Raw genomic sequence first — 15,991 nt, forward strand, 5'->3', positions numbered from 1 at the left:
CCTGAAACTGGCATCTTTCACCTTATCCTCTAATGGGCTTTGGGACAGAGTGGTGGTGGGACATATCTGAAGGCCAAACTCCAGGAAAAGCTATAGCTTCTAGCAAAGATTCTCAACTGGTCCCTGACTTGAGTCCCTCTTGTGAGGAGAGCTAGCATTTAACTTTTTGGAAGACTAGGGTAGAAGTGAGGCAGGGGGGTTGTCCAAAAAGATATGAGTGTAATAAAAAAAAATGCCTTATCAATGACTTCCAATTAAAGAAGAGGAAATCACTAGATGGGTCTTAAATGTAATTCTAAAATTGGCAATCAAGCAAAATACAACCATCTTGACATTTCTGAAGTTGGTGTAATAAAGCCGAAGTAATTGGTTTGTAAAACAACAATGACAACCACAGAAAAGAAAGCCGGGAAGGTGAGGTCTAGGTGTTAGTTGTGACATTCATCTTCCTCTGATTATGAATGATCTGAGCCTCCTTTTCTTCTCCAAATGACAACCCATACTCCCACGGACAAACAAAAATACCAAAAAGAAAAAAAAGAAGAAGACTCTTAAAATACCACGAAATGCAAAAGCAGTACTTTGTCCCAAACTCCAGCATCTCTGTGTTTCCTGAGTGATAGCTTTGTCTTTCAGCTCTTGGCTCTGAACCCTGACTCTTGACCTGTCAAAGGCAGGGCTGCAGAGGGGAGAAGCTGGAACTAATTTGCAGCCAAGTGATCTAGAAGTGTTGGAGAGCACAGGGAGTGAGATGCTAGCACTCCGGGGGCTTCATCTGTCCTTGTCTGTTGGCTGAGAGGACCAAAGTAAGTGATGTGCTAACTCCAGAGGCATGGAGAAGAATCCCCTGCAGTCCAGAATTATTCTCCTAGACTGAATCTCCTGTCACCATTAGCAGTTCATTCCTTTGGGTTAGCCATCACCTTGGTTAGGTCTGGCGCCATTAGTTACAAGACCAGCTATTACAGGAGACCCTGGGCATTCTAAAAGGGCCCGATCTGTGAAATACTCTAAGAGTGCTTGTGGGTTTGAGAACTTGAAGGATAAGAAAGAGTTGGAAACGTGAAAATGTAGGCCAAGGGGTCACCAAACACATGTCCCCTGCTGCTGAGGACACAGTGTTCAAGAGCTGCAGTCTGTCTTCCAAGCTCAGCAGCCATCCCAAAGGGAAGATGACCTCTGGATGCCCAAGCACTAATTTTGTGCCACTTGCATCCGCTTAGAGATACCCTACACCCACCCAGCCCAGCATGGCTGGGATGCACTTGACTAAATAAAGCAGAATTGGGTCTAAGCATCAGGCAGAAGTGTCTCTGGCTTCGGGTCTGGAGTGGAATGTTAAATGTTTCCTGGCAGCCTGAGAGAGAAAGTGTGAATACCTACCCATGTTCTCAAGCTATATAAGTCCAGATAAAGTGTACTGCTGCAGAAGAAATCATAAATAATACATCCTAAGACCAGGACTTCAATATTTTTGAAGGGTTTCATTTCTCCGCCCTTCCAACTTTGATATATGTACTTACTTAACAAGGGTCTGGGGAGGGTTAATTGAATTAATATATGTAAAGTGCTTTGAGTTTGAAGAGAATGCGCAATATAAATGGAAGTGTCACTAAAAAGGTTAATCTAATTTACATCTAACACTTTCAGTTCAGGGTGTTAATGAACTATATCCTTTTAGAGAGTGATTAATTTATAGAAATGTGATTATTTTTCCTAATGCTCTATATGGGTCAGCTTCGCCTATTACTATATCTCACTTTATGGGAGAATTCCGCATTTTATAAATTAAAATAATAAATCAAACATCTCCGTAATGGTTATATTTCATTAATTACAAGGAGACATGCATTGGATTAACATTTATCTGTTTTAATTAATTTGCTGCAATGCAGTTATCCATGCAAATTGGAAAACGACACATCAGCCTGATGATATTAACTGTTTTGACTGGTTCTTCCTGAAAATTGATGGGTCCGCAACTGCTGCATTTGTTGCATAACCAGGATGACCACCAGTGTGTGACTGTATATCAAAGAGCTGGGAAGGGTCTCAATGCTCAGTTCAAACTTCAGAAAGTATAATTAACTAAATTTACATGACGGTATAAAGAAAGATGGAAGGTTTTGTTTGGGGGGTTGGAGTCCCAAAGTCTCCAAACAAATTTCTTAAGTCTGATCCCTTTATTTTGTTAGGCACTTCGTATCTTCAAAGGGTGTTCAGAGTGTCTTGCATTTGGAAACTTCTAAAAGGAAGCAGGCAGATACCCTGGGATCCTTCCAATCTGTGAAAAAGCCCCAGTCCAGAGGGACTGAGTGATTTGCTTAAACCTCACAGCCAATCAGTGGATCCAGGCCCCAGGGAAGGGGTGGGAGGGGGGAACCTTGGCTTTTCCTTAACACTCCACAGGATTTCCTAGTCACATTTGACTGAGGATGCAAATTTATTTAACCACATAGTACAATAGATATCATGAACATACAAAGTGACAGAAGTACAAAAATGATGTGCTTTTTAAAAAAATTGACAATTTTTGCATGACAATTGAATGCACTGATTCCAAAGGAAAAAGTCAAAATTGTAGTCAATGGAGCATTCTCAGAGAACCATCTGCAACCTCTCCAGGTGCCAATTCCAGTGGCACGTGCAGAACCTGCCTCTTTCACACACTTTGATGCAGCTACTGTTCTCCTGATTCAGCTGTTGAACTGAGCATTTTAGACCCTACAAAGTGAATGTTGCAAATTGGTGTGGGTGGATAGTCAGATCACTAAAGGGGGAAGGCCAGAAGGGTAGCTTCTCCCTGTGACCAAAGGCAGGAATTGGCCAGGACCAGGAGAAAAACATGCATGGGCAGAGTCGTCCTACAGGGTGAGTGGCAGCACCCTTACACACAGTCACCTCCTTAGCACCCAGCATCCATCCTGGGCCTCAGACAGTCCTGGGCACTGGTTGCACAAGGGCGACCAAAGCAGGACATGTCCACTGCAGGGGCTCCTAATCCACTGGGCAGACAGGAAGGCAAAAAGTACCTGAAGGGGTGGATAAACAAGGGGTGGGGGCAATATACAGGAACAAGTCCCTCTCTCCGCAGGAACAGCAACATCAGGAGAAGCAGGACAACACAGGGTGCATCTCTCCATCTTGCCTGAACCTCAAGAACACCAGAGAGATTGAGCTTGGCACAAAATCCCAGCTCCTGCCCTACAACACTCAGGGCTCAGGCATCAGTGTTATTTTAAAACTCTTTCACATGGCGAGATCAGAGAGGGGACTCTGAAACTAGACTGTGGATTCAATTCCTGGCTCTACTGTTTGACTAGCTGGGTGAACTGGACAAGTAGCTTAGCCTTCTTTGCCTCAGTTTCCTCACTTGAAAAGTGGGCACAGTAAGGGTTTACACCTTATTGTTTGGCTACCAGAGTTCTAGGAGTTGACATCTACAGAGAACTCAGAACAGGGCTTGGCATGTAGTAAATTTTTGAAAGATGAAGCCATTTACCATTTGGAAATTTCTGGAATGCTCACCGAGAGGAAGACAGGGGTGAAACCATCAACAGATTTTAATGCAAGCTTGGAATCTATCTTAGAGCACTGGAGCTTCTGTGGGGGTTGTCAGCAGGGTACAGCGGCCAGTTTTAAAAAGGCTGCAGGGTCCTGTGCATTCTTGCTCCAGTAGGGATTTGAGCATCGGGCAAAGACAGAAGGTCCCTGCAGACACCTCCTGTCCTGGCCTTTGCTCTGGGAATGACGGAGCTCCTTATTAAGGTCTGATAGAGAAAAGTGGAAGGTGGAAGAAATGAGAGGCTCTGGGGGACCCACCTAAACTATGAGAAGGGACAGGAACTGGTGATAGTACCTCTGGGACCATGACGATGAACTGTGGCAAGAGACTATAATTCCAGGTGCTAATAGTGAAGACCCCAGAACCCGTGGAAATAGGATCCTAGGACCTCAAAGAGCCATGCTGTTTGAACAATGCTCATAACAAGGAGCAACCTGTGCAGGATCGAATAATCCCAGGACCAGTTCAGATCCCGGAATGGTTAGTGAGGATGGAATTCATGGGGAATGGGATTTCTTGTAGGCCAGGCAGAACTGGAGTTCATAGAGGAAAAGTTCTAGATCTTTTCTGATAGAATCAGGTGGACATGATAAAGGAAAGGAGATGATGGATGTACGGAGATAAATAAGCGAGAGGATTCCTTTTGCCCAAATAGGGACAAGCAGCAGATTCTCAGAGGGGTGATGAGAGTTAGGATACAGGGGGCTGGGCGTCGTACTCTGGAGCACCCCAATAGGGGCAGTGAGTGAGCCAGAGGTGGGTAAAATGGGCTTAAAGTGAACAAGGAGAAAAATTTCTTGTCAGGGCCAATGATGCCCCTGGGGAGGATGGATGGGACCAGAGGGTGCTCTGGGCTGGGGACAAGCAAGGTCCTGAGGAGGTATTGGAGATAAGACATCTGCTCCAAGAATTAGAAAATTTTCTAAAGCAATGAGACAAATGGCTTCATGTAAGAAGTTACCTGGCTTGTCATGCTGGTGCCCTGGCCCTGGATTACAACCAGCTACAATCAGTCTGTCTGACCCCTTGATATATTCCTGGCTCGGCTGTTGTGGGTCCTGTGATGTCCACTCACAGACCTGTGAAATGAGTCTTTGTGAAAAATGCAACTGACATATATGAACTCTTGCTCTAAGATGAACAGTCAAGCTAACTGTCACAGTCAGACACCTGCTTCTCTTTCTGAAAAACCTCCTCCTGTTTTGCCTTTCTGGACACCCCATTAGCATCCTCTCTTCAGCTTCCAGTGTCCAACCATCTAACCTACTTGGAAATATGTGTGGTATCCTCCATTAACCTGCATGGTTCAGAAACAGTCAGAAGAGGGCAAGGTGTGATCCAAATGAAGAGCCGTAACAGAACCGAGGACACACAGGCCAGCCAGCTGGGGCAGTCTTCTGCTACAGCACACTCCTCCAAACACATCAGTGCAGACCAGTGCAGGCCAGACATGACAGGAAGCAGGGAGGACTTCAAGATGCCTGCACCGGAAGAGACAAATCCTGCTCACTCTGAATCAAGGAGTGAATCAGACAGTGAGGCTTCCCGAGAAATGGACTCTCACAGCAGTTTTGACATGAAACTCACACAAATATTATCAGACAGGGAGGCGATGCCCTCGGGGCCTATTGAGCCTCTCTGATCCACTCAGAGCCTCCCTGAGGCACACAGCAAGTCACTCTGGTAGGTCAGCCCCGGTGAGGGGAAGCAATCCATGTGATCACAGTGTTCTGCGTTTGGCGCCACAGTTCGGCCACCTTGGAGCTGTGAGGTATTGAGTAGGTAGTTGGGACCTCAATTTCCTCTTCTTTAAGAATGGGGGAATAGCTTTGCCTCCTTAGAGTTAAACCAAATGACATGGAAAGTGCTTCAAAATGGTGCCCGGGACAGGGTATGCCTTCAATAACTTTTGCCATTTCGTTAGCTCTGGAGTCTGTATGCAGAATATATTCTATGCTGGCTGAGTCTCCCTCGCTGGCACCTGTGTGCCAATCATGGGCACTCTAACTATCTGGCATTCACCAGTCCTGCCCCATGGCCAGCTGCTCGCCCAATGCCTACTCATCCATCAAGGTTCCTTTCATTTCCTCCATAAAGCCTCCCCGGACCTCTCATTACCTTGCCAATGTCTTGTGGTGTGTGTGTGTGTGTGTGTGTGTGTGTGTGTGGAGGTTGCTGGGGATTGAACCCAGGGCCTTGTGCATGCCAGGCAAGCACTCCACGAACGGAGCTATATCCCCAGCCCCACCAATGTCTTTCTTACAAGACCTTTTGAGGTCTGTGATGCAAGATCTACCATTTTCCTATAAACTACTAAGTTCTGTAAGGGTTCAGTCATGTGTGAGGTTTGCCATCGGCAGAGGGTGAACTCTTTGATATCTGGAACTTACTTTAATATTTTGTTCCCCTCAGAGAGAATAAAAGGAAGTAAAAAATAGCCATTGGCTGAAAGGCTAACAAGCAGAGCTCATGAGCCTGACTCCTCTCTGACCACTGCCCCCTCCTGCCTCTGCATGTTTCTTCCCCACAGTTTGCAGTGCGATACTTTGTGCTAAAATAGCACCAGTGTCTTCAGCTTGACACTCTTCCCCAAGTTCAGTCGTCTCCACAGTCCATCCTCAAAATCTGACTTTCCAAGGGAACCATTTCCACAGGGCCCAATACTGGTGGGATACAAAGCAAATGATAAAATAAATGATCTGTCTCAGTCTTTTATTTGGGTGTCCTAGTTTGGATTATCCCTGTCTATGTAAACATGCATAATTGCAAACACTATAAAGGTCATAAACAGAATGTTTCTCTACTTTCTGGGACAGCAGAGCTGGGAGGAAAGCATTAACTGGGTGGGAAACATTTCTTTACACCCCAAATCACACAATATGAGCTCTTCCTCCAAAGATCAGAACCTCCCACACCCCTGGTCTGCACATGGAATCACATTTGTATATTTGTTTACATAGCCAACAACAGCTGATCCTTCCTCAATGCTGACCCTACATTAAGCTCCTGGAAGTTTGAGGTGATAAATGGGGGATCTGGTTTCAAAGGCATTTACAGACCAGAGAAAGAAGAAGAGGCTTTTATAAACAAAGTCAAATACATGTGTACATGTACATTTATACTTATATATGATATTTGCACAAACACGCACATTCACACACTGAGAGAAAGAGCAAGAAGACAGACCGAGAGGCAGAGAAATGGAATCGAGTTTGAGTCAGGAGAAAGTATGAACAGAGGTGCTGAATTGCTAAGAGATTAGAAACAGGGAATTTCATCAGTCACCTACATTAGACACATGTTTAAGCTACCAGTAATTACAATCATTGTAGAGTTAGTACCTTTTTATTGGCAGAGGGGTAGCCAAGGATTGAACTCAGGGGCACTCAACCACTGAGCCACTCCCCATTCCTATTTTGTATTTTACTTATAGACAAGGTCTCACTGTTGCTTAGCACCTTGCTTTTGTTGAAGCTGGTTGTGAACTTGTAATCCTCCGGCCTCAGCTCCCAATAGTTAGTGCCTTTGGTATACCACAAAATAAATCGAAGTGTTTTCTAAGCACTATTCTGACAAACTCGCAAGTAGATTTCTGTACCTGTATTTTACAGATGAGGAAACTGAGCCTCAAAAGGGTTAACTAACTTGCCCAAGATATCTATGAACAAGGGATAGGGCCTGGACTGGAACTCAGATTTCTCAAGCAATTAAGCCAAAATTTTACTTCATACAGGAGGGGAGAAAAGTCTTAAATGCCTAGGATAAGAAATGATAATGCCCTGAATTACAAACAGGTGCATTCACTAAGCCAAACACCATTGACTAATCATCTCATGTCTCAAGGTCAGGCCTGGACACGCGGCAAGAGCCTGGGTGATGCTCCAGCTCTCAGGGCTCAGAAGACAGCAGTGCAGGAGTTGGACAAGGAAACACAGGCAGGCAGAGGGACAGCCAGTGTTTCCTGGGTGGCCAGCCTGGGAAGGTTCCTAGGGACGGCCAAGTCCACGTCTGGCCACATCTTGGGTAACCATGGAAATGAAGCTAAGGGAGATGACCTTCTAGCCAGAAGGCCAGAGGGTTCAGGGCAAGGATGAAGCACAATCCGGTCCAGGAACCACCGGTGATTCAGGATGACTCTGACAGATGCTCTGATATATTGCTGAAGGCTTTCTGGCATTTCTGTTGCAGGCAGGGAAAAAGCTCTGTCATGTCCCAAGGAGGCACCTGCTACTTGCTCAAGATGATTAAGGAAAATTCATCACACAATTCCATACCATCTTTGCCCCTGCAGGAAGTTCTACAGTGTGCAGACTGGAATATTCAAGAAAGGCTTTGAATCTGTGGGAAGGAGGATGAGGCCACTGCTCTGAGCAAGCACCCTGGTTTCCACAGGTGAAAGCAAGGCCCACTTGTCTCATTACCTGCAGCCCCTTTAATACTGCAACCTGGACCCTCAAAGTCTCCTGGGTGATTCAGACACACAAACAGCTCAGTTTCTGGTGATCCCTAAACCTGTTTTCAAATCCAAAGGGAAGAACCTCTGGCAAATAAGGCATGGGTGTGGCAACCCTTTATATTCTGACCCCAGAGCCACACTCTCTTGCTGAAGGTCTTGGCAAGTCACATGACCTCTCTCAGACTCACTTTCTTATGTGTAAAACGGGCTAAGACAGGCTGTGCATGTGCTGTCGGAGGAGTTCAGGACAGCCCATGAATGGGATTAGCAAAGCACCTGTTTACATGCTAAAAAGGGGCTCCAAACGCTACAATTACAACTGCACTATTATTATTAGAATTCTGCTCTGTACTCTCCCCTCCCTATTACCAGAGGCTACTTTGGCAAGCTCTCTCTCCCCAGCCCCATGTCTCTTGCCTATGTTCCTAACACTCAGTTAGTATTACACTTTGGACAAATTCTGTCTATTGCCATTTGCTTAAAATTTCCATATAAAAATCTTATCTTGATAGTGGGTCAAAAACTCCTCCAAAACAAGTAGGGGTGGAATAATGATGGTCTTCAGCTATCTGCTCAGAAACTTCCAGAGCCCTGGTCCAGGCTCTGGGCACACAGGTGAGCACCCCAATCACTGAAAATCTATACTCAGGATTGTCCCATGTGACTTCTATGCTTGGATGCTGGGCACTGAAAGGGGACTGTGTAACTAGTGGTCTTTGAGATGATGAGACCCACACATTTTGCCAGATTTACCACAAGCCTTCAGATGCATATCTAGATTGTACTGTCTTCTTTCCCTTGGGCAAGACATGTCTTTCTCTTTCCCAGAGACTCCCTGGGTCCAAAATACCTCCCCAGCTTTTTTCATAGAACACATGGTAAGTAATCTGGTCTCTTCATGGAATCCAATAAGAGTTTTTTCTTTTTTGATAGACGAGATAGAGAAGGGTGGAGGGAAAGGGTTGTAACTGCCCAGACACTATATGATTTCTGAAATTGCCCTGAAAGTGCAGAGATCCTGTGAAAACCTCACACTGTTCCTGGGGATTAGCTATTTGGTCTCCTATAACAAGAAACAAGGAAGGCATATTGCGCCCCATAGACACAGGCATCCCACACCAGCCCGAAGCTGAGAGCGCACACTTCCAGTCATTGTCCAGAGGGCACATCAACTCTGCAAGACAGCTCCTGTCACCCTCCCGATTTTCTCCCACAATAGATACAAAAGTGTATGGAAGAAGAAAGAGAATTTTTTGTTCAATCTTCTTCACATGCCTCCTGATTCTTCTCTCTCTTTTTTTTTTTTTTTTTGTGATGGAAATAACAACATGAAGCTTAAAAATGGCAAAAAAATCAGAGGCAGGGCGCATCATACCGAAAGCATATAGTTTTATTAAATTCAAACGTTCTTCAGAGATTATGTGATTTGAAAACATAAACTGCAAGTGCATTGTAATGAAGAAAGTCGGTCCTGTAAATACACACTAAAGTGTCAGAATAAATGTCTCTGCTGTGATCAAATATTACACATTTGTCTCAAAAAAAGGCAGCAAATGGTGCTCTTTGCCGCCCCCTAGTGGTTGTAAGGGGAAAGAAGCGGAAACAAGGGGGATTCACTTCAGAGAATCTATAAACTTTTTATACTCGGAAGACAAATGACTGGTTTTAACCGTGAAATGGATATGTTCTAAGTGGGGGAGATGAAGGATGTTGGTTAAAATGCACATAATTATTCACATAAAGTGAATCATTGATAGCCTTATTTTTCTCTTCCTCGCTCTCTCATCTTTCCACCCTGACATGAGAACTCAGCAATGTGTTATGCACACCAGGTTTTCTTCCCAAATGACTTCTTCCCTGATTTTCACTTGCTGTGAACCTCCTCCCCTGTTTGTAGACATCTGCTTATAAATATGTCACTTGCTCTGCTACAAAGAAATAGAAAAATCTTCCCCTCAGAATGTAATTTGCCTGCTTAACAAAGTATCTATACTAAGGAACCAAGGCAAAGGGTTGGGAAGTTCTTTCTTTTATTATTCTTGTTTTCACGGAAACAGTCTCTTAGCTTGATTCCTTCATCTCAGTGTCACCTTTACCTATGTTTAAGACGTTTCATTTTTCTGGAATGAGTTTGTCTTTGCAGAAGAAAAACTGTCAAAGATACACAGGGAAGGGGGGGGCAGTTAGAAAGAAATAGGAAGCCTGCTAATAAGCTTTTTTTTTTTTGAAATCATGTCATAAAAAATTTAAAGATTACAAATAAACAGAAACTCTCCTATTTTCAAATTCATTACTCTCAAGTTATGGGAGAAGCAGTTCCCAAAGCTCAGACAAGACGCACCATCTGCCTCTGGATCTCTCCATCCGCCAAGAGTAATTCCACCTGATACGCATTCCCTTCTCTGAGCCACTGGTACACTATAGTTCAAAGCCAGCCTCTAGATCAGGTTGTCTCTTAATAGAGAGCCTCTTTTCCAGCTGGTGCAAAGCCCTCCGCCCTAAGGTGACCGCCAGGCAAGATTCCAAGGGTCATGTACCCTCTTCTTTGTCAACGGGCAAATTTGGCCACAGCCCGCAAGCCAAACGCACGCCCTCGTCGACAGCGCAGAGAATCAACAAGTTATCATTAAGCTGAGCGCTCTAGCCTGGATCTGCCACAGCCTCCCCTGCGCCCACCTGCACCCACCCTCACGCGGCCCTGCTTTTCTGATGTCTCCACACTGCCTGCGAGCACGTGACCTTCTGTTTCAGACCCGCCCTCCCGGAGCCCCTACCCGATGCTCCGAAGCAGCAAAGTACAGGGCTCGCCAGCTCCCAGGTTCGCCTGACGTCTCCAGGCGTTCACCGGGCTCCAGCTTCCTTCCGGGCTGGAGAGGTGGGGAGGTCAACATCTTCAGAACAACTGGATGAGCGAGGGAGGGGTACCAGATTCGGCGCCTTGGACCTCGGGAGCCCAAGCAGAGTCGGAGAAACTGGGGAGCATCACAACGCGCACTTCTTCAGGACTCTGCCGCCCACCCGGAGGGCGCGCATTCCCACGGGAGCCAGGGCCGCCCTGGGGGACCACGCGGAGTGCCACGGGGCCTTCCCTGGAGCCTCCAAGTTTCCACTCCATCCTCGACCTGGGAGACCAGTCACAGCTCAGCTTCCTTTAAAGACACCGCCGCCGGTCCTTCCCCCGGGGCAGGAGCAGACACCTGCTTCTCCCCGCGGCAGCGCCAGCGCCCTGCTGAAGCCATCCCTGGGCCGGAGCCCGCGACGCTCCCACCCTGGCGCAGACCGCCCCCAAAGTTGTCTGGACTCCCCAGACCTCGCCTGCTCCTTGGCTTCAGGACCCCACCCAGGGATGGGGTCGGCGCGCCCGCGGGCGGGCGGAACCTCCCTGGTCCGCTGCATAGGGCGCTGACTTCGGGAATTGCGGGAGCACAGAAGCCGGAGAAGCTGCGGTAAAGGACCGTGGGCAAATCCAGCGTGAGCCGAGTCCCCGCCGTTTGCACCCTCGAGCCTGCCCAGCCTCCCTGCTAGGAGAGGAGAAAACTTCCCCAGCACCCACCTTTAGCCGCGAGGAGGCGGCGCCGCCGGCTGCCCCCGCTGCTGCCGTTGCCGCTGCCGCTCCCCACGCCCAGCGCCAGCAGGAGCGGCACCCAGCACAGCCTCCCAGGCAGCATCCTCGCCGCCGATGCCGCCAACAAGCTGCCGCCGCCGCCTACTGCCCGCGCCGGCTCTGGCCTCCCGGTGTCCGCCGCGTCGCAGGCCGCCTCGCGGTGCCCGCTGGGTGCGCTTCAGGCGCCGCCGCCGCCGCCGCCGCCGCCGCGCTCGGCCTCCGGTGCCCTCCGCCGCGCCGCTCGCTCGCCAGCAGCAGCCGCGCTCACTGGCGCGGACCCGGAGCGGCTCTGGCGCTCACCCCGGGACGGCCCGTGACGTCACGGAGGGAGGGAGGTGGCTCGTGCATATTCATGAGACGCGGACACAGGCCCTGGGTTCCGCGCTCCCAGCCTGGCGGCTTTGGCCCCCAACTTTCCTCCCGCGGACCCCACACTGGGCACTCGCGTTCTCCTGCCTCCGTCAGGAGCCAGCACCCAAAAGACTCTGGTGGGCGACTCCCCGGAGCCCTCTGGCTCGGCGTCCCCAGTCAGGTTCTCCAAACAGCTGCTGCCAGGAATGATGGGCTCCCCTAGAAAGTGATTGCCTGGCGCCTGGGGGTCGCCTGCAGGTCGCCTGCAGGGGCCCAGGGGCCCTGCCCTGCCATCCCTTTTGAATTGACGTCTGGGCGGAGTGGCCCGGCGGGCGTCGCTGCGGGTCCTGCCCTTGGCTGGGTCTCTGGACGCTCTACGCTGCCTGGTCTGGGGAGGGCGCCAGCCGCACACCAGAACCGAAAAACTTAACTGCTGCTTGGACTTGCAGGGTCCATTGCGTTGGACCTGGGTGGCTGCAGTCGGGCTCTGTACCATCTCGGAGAAGCAGGAGCAGCAGTGGTTCTCAGAAGCTGATGAACTCGCTGAATCAGAAAAGACAAACTTGGGTCTGCAGTGCGGATCACACTTAAACTTCTCTGCAAGAAGTTACCACTTTATGTTGTCACTTTGGATCTCTAAGCAGACCACCTGACCTCATGCCTTATAAAACACAGGCTAGGTAGAACTGTCAGATCCCTGAGCACAGAGACCATACACACCTAGACATCCTCAACCACACGTAGGACTCTAAAGGATCCCAAAGGTACTTAATAAACAACAATCAATGGCTCAGAAGAAACCCCAACCCTATTTCCATACATGCCACCATTCAAGGTCCATAAGAAGTACTTTGGAAATAAAGTAGGTAGGGAAACATAGAAGCAAACAAAATCATTTATTTATTCATTGATTCAAGACATTTCCTGAACACCCAGACAGGTTGTGTCACTCTTCCAGGGAACACTGGACTGGACACTGTTGGGCCTCAAAGCCTTTCTCCCTGAAGAGGGAGAAAGAAAAGTTAGTAAAGTGATTACAGTCCCTTTGTACGAGTTATAGTCCTTCATATTCTTTTAGTTTCTTGGTATGAGCCTATACAAATCAATTAACACAATGTACATATTTCAACAGTGACTAAACCACATCTTATAATTAATAAGTAAAGTTTGGGGTACTCAAAAAGCCATAAAATCTATTAACAGCCCTGTGTTACTCAGCCCTCCTGCACCCCTCTGGCAGAGCACTGATAGTCAAATCTCTTATCATTTCCATCACCCAAGAGATGCTTGAGGACAGCCTTGACTCCTCACAGTGCATGGGGCTCTGACCAGGCTGCGCTTTTCACTGCAGGTCCTCTTTAAGGCACAAATCAGCACCTGTTAGGAACAACAAATTAGGAAGCGTCTCAGGCCAACACCACACACCAAGACCTGGCATTTCTTAGATTTGAGTATCAAATTCCAGGAAGAGTGTCATAGAAAGGTGCAAGCTGACCCAGGCAAAATCAGGGAAGCCAATATGCAGAGGATAAATATAAATGTTAACTCACCTCCTTCCATTTAAACTACATTCAGCTACATATCTGTTCTCTCTTGATTTTCTCTAAGTAGTAAGACCTACCTTACCTATTTACCTTCGCTGTCCCATGATGTCATTATACTTGGTATTGTTAAGATCACTTGGTTGATCCCAAGTATTTTACATGAAATTTCAAGTTCATGCATGAGAAAGATTGGGGAGACAGAACTGATTAGAAAACATCTCCAAGCAGGAGGTCACTGGGAAAGAAGACAGCAAAAAGAAACAGGCCCCTGACCAACAGCATGACTTTGCAAGCCTCCATCTCCTTGCCTACAATCATAAGGAAGAACAATGCTTATTATAACAGTGAAAGTGCCCTACTGGCCCCATTTGTTCATGCATCTATTTCCAGTAGAAGTGCCCTCCTGCTCAGAGCTTGGCAAAATATGATTCACTTTGGCCCAGGGGACAGTAGCATGTATGTTTTCCTCTCTTTCCTGGACTCCTGCTATTGCTATGAGAAGAAACAAAACAAAACAACCCTGTAGGAGGGTAAGAAACCACTTGGAGTCGAACTGTCCTGGCCAGTCATGGCCACTCTAACCTGGTTAGTGCCCTATGACCCAGCAACCCATCAAAGACACATAAGCAAACCCAAGCAAGATCAGCCAACTCTGGTCCATATCAGAACTGCCCGGTTGACTCATGAGAAATAATGAATGAGTATTTCATTTAGCCCCTGTGTTTTGGAGCAATTGACTAAGTCGTATGATGTTTATGGGTAAGGTCATTGTATAAGAAGAAAAGGAGAAAATGTATATGAAACAGTCAGTTGCGCATAATGTTTGATAAATGTAAAAATGTCCTCCTCTTACTTCACAAGTTTCTGAAATGCCAGTCACAACCTTGATTTGGTTCACTTGAGGAATGACACAAGAGCTTCAGGTCCACATCATTTATATGGAGCACTGTTGTGCTGTCTGCTTTTTTGCACTATTGCATATGTGAAAATTGGTGGGGGTTTTGCTTGCTTGTTTTGATTTTGTGTGTGTGTTTTACTGCTGTTGTTTTGGCAGTACTGGAGACTGAACCCAGTGCTTCATGCATTGGAGGCCAACCATCTACCACTAAGCTACACCCCCAACCCAGATGCAAAAAATTAGACCAAGTAACCCAGAAGTTAAAGGATCCCCATTTACTTAGTGCCAGACTTGGCAACAAGGATCATATATTCCATATCTCCTTTAATTCTTGCAACACCAGGTGCTATTTTTTCCAATTTTATTATAATCAGACCACTGGCCCGAGAAGTTTGAGGAACTTATCCACATTCACATAATTGTGCAAAACATCAATTCACATCAGCCAAACTCCGTCTTTCTCCCATATATGATGGTTTGGGGAGTGGCATAAAGGATAAGCAACAGATAAACAACAAAAAGTATTTTCAAATCAGAAAAGGTAGCTTAAGGTATTTGATTTTTAAAAAACTTTTTAGCCTTCATAGCCTCTGAGCAATGACCCTTTAAATGTACAATTATCACCAACACAGTGATAGAATTCTCTAAATTCTTGGAGTCTGCACTGCTTATGTTTATTCTTGACTTGTTCTTGGGGCACATTTCTTTAAAGGTCTTGCTCAAGAAACTAGAGATCAGAATGATGTTAGGACCGGTCACTATAAGCTCCAAGTCCAAGGTCCCACCTGCAAGGTAATAATGACTCCCAGGAAATTAATCTAGGTCAATACTTTTTAATAAGTAAATAACTCCTTCTTTCTAGACAATAGAATCTAATGAACAGGCCTCACGCAAACACAACCATTCTCTTTCATTTTCACATGGGTCATTAATACCTGATTGAGCAACAAAACACAGCCCCTAAGTAATTTAAGCTGGATAAATGAAGAAAATAAATAAATTACACCTACTTATGAAAACTTATTTTTAAAAAGAAAATCAAACTGAGACTTTCTACATGTGACCCAAATTTAATTCAACTGAGAGCACTTAACTTTAAAAAGGAAGGTTGAAAAGCTGATCTTTAAACAAATGGATCCATTTGTTCTTCCCCTTCACCATCTCTGCTGCTATCACTGGGTCATCATGACCCCCAGGTGACTGGGTAGGTTACAGAATTTTCAACATTGCTCTCAGAAGTTTGGTGCTAGGACAGAAATGTGGCTGCTGCTGCAGGAACTTGCTGTCACTTTTGTAGGTTGAGGCCTTCTGTTAAGGAAGGAGCAAGGAAAGCTTGCTCGCAATCAAATCCAGTTCATGTTCAGCATTATTTGGGCCTGAGTATTTTAAGCTCAGCAAGAAAGAAAAATAACAAACATGTCATTAATTGCAGCAATACATTTTTTCTTAAACACTTCCATGTATTTTTCTTGTACCTTTACACCCTGGTGGTTATTATAATAAAATTCAGTGACAATTCTCCCATTACAAGATGGAATCTCTCCTCTCCTTGAATCTGAGCAGCCTTGAATCT

The 15,991-nt window shown here is 46.5% G+C and overlaps 1 protein-coding gene across 2 annotated transcripts in view; it reads right to left on the minus strand.

Moving 5' to 3' along the window:
• Clstn2 (calsyntenin 2) overlaps positions 1–11,761 on the minus strand; it is a 590,554-nt gene extending 578,793 nt beyond the window's left edge. For both annotated transcript variants that reach the window (XM_058574797.1, XM_058574796.1), the window contains exon 1: positions 11,575–11,761. In XM_058574797.1, the coding sequence (XP_058430780.1) occupies positions 11,575–11,689 (115 nt within the window). In that variant the 5' untranslated portion in view covers positions 11,690–11,761. The remainder of the gene's footprint in view (positions 1–11,574) is intronic.
• Positions 11,762–15,991: the final 4,230 nt, after the last annotated feature.

This window comes from Marmota monax, unplaced genomic scaffold (assembly GCF_021218885.2).
Source record: "Marmota monax isolate L192 unplaced genomic scaffold, Marmota_monax_Labrador192_F-V1.1 WCK01_AAM20220418_F8-fsc00022, whole genome shotgun sequence".
Lineage (NCBI taxonomy): Eukaryota > Metazoa > Chordata > Mammalia > Rodentia > Sciuridae > Marmota > Marmota monax.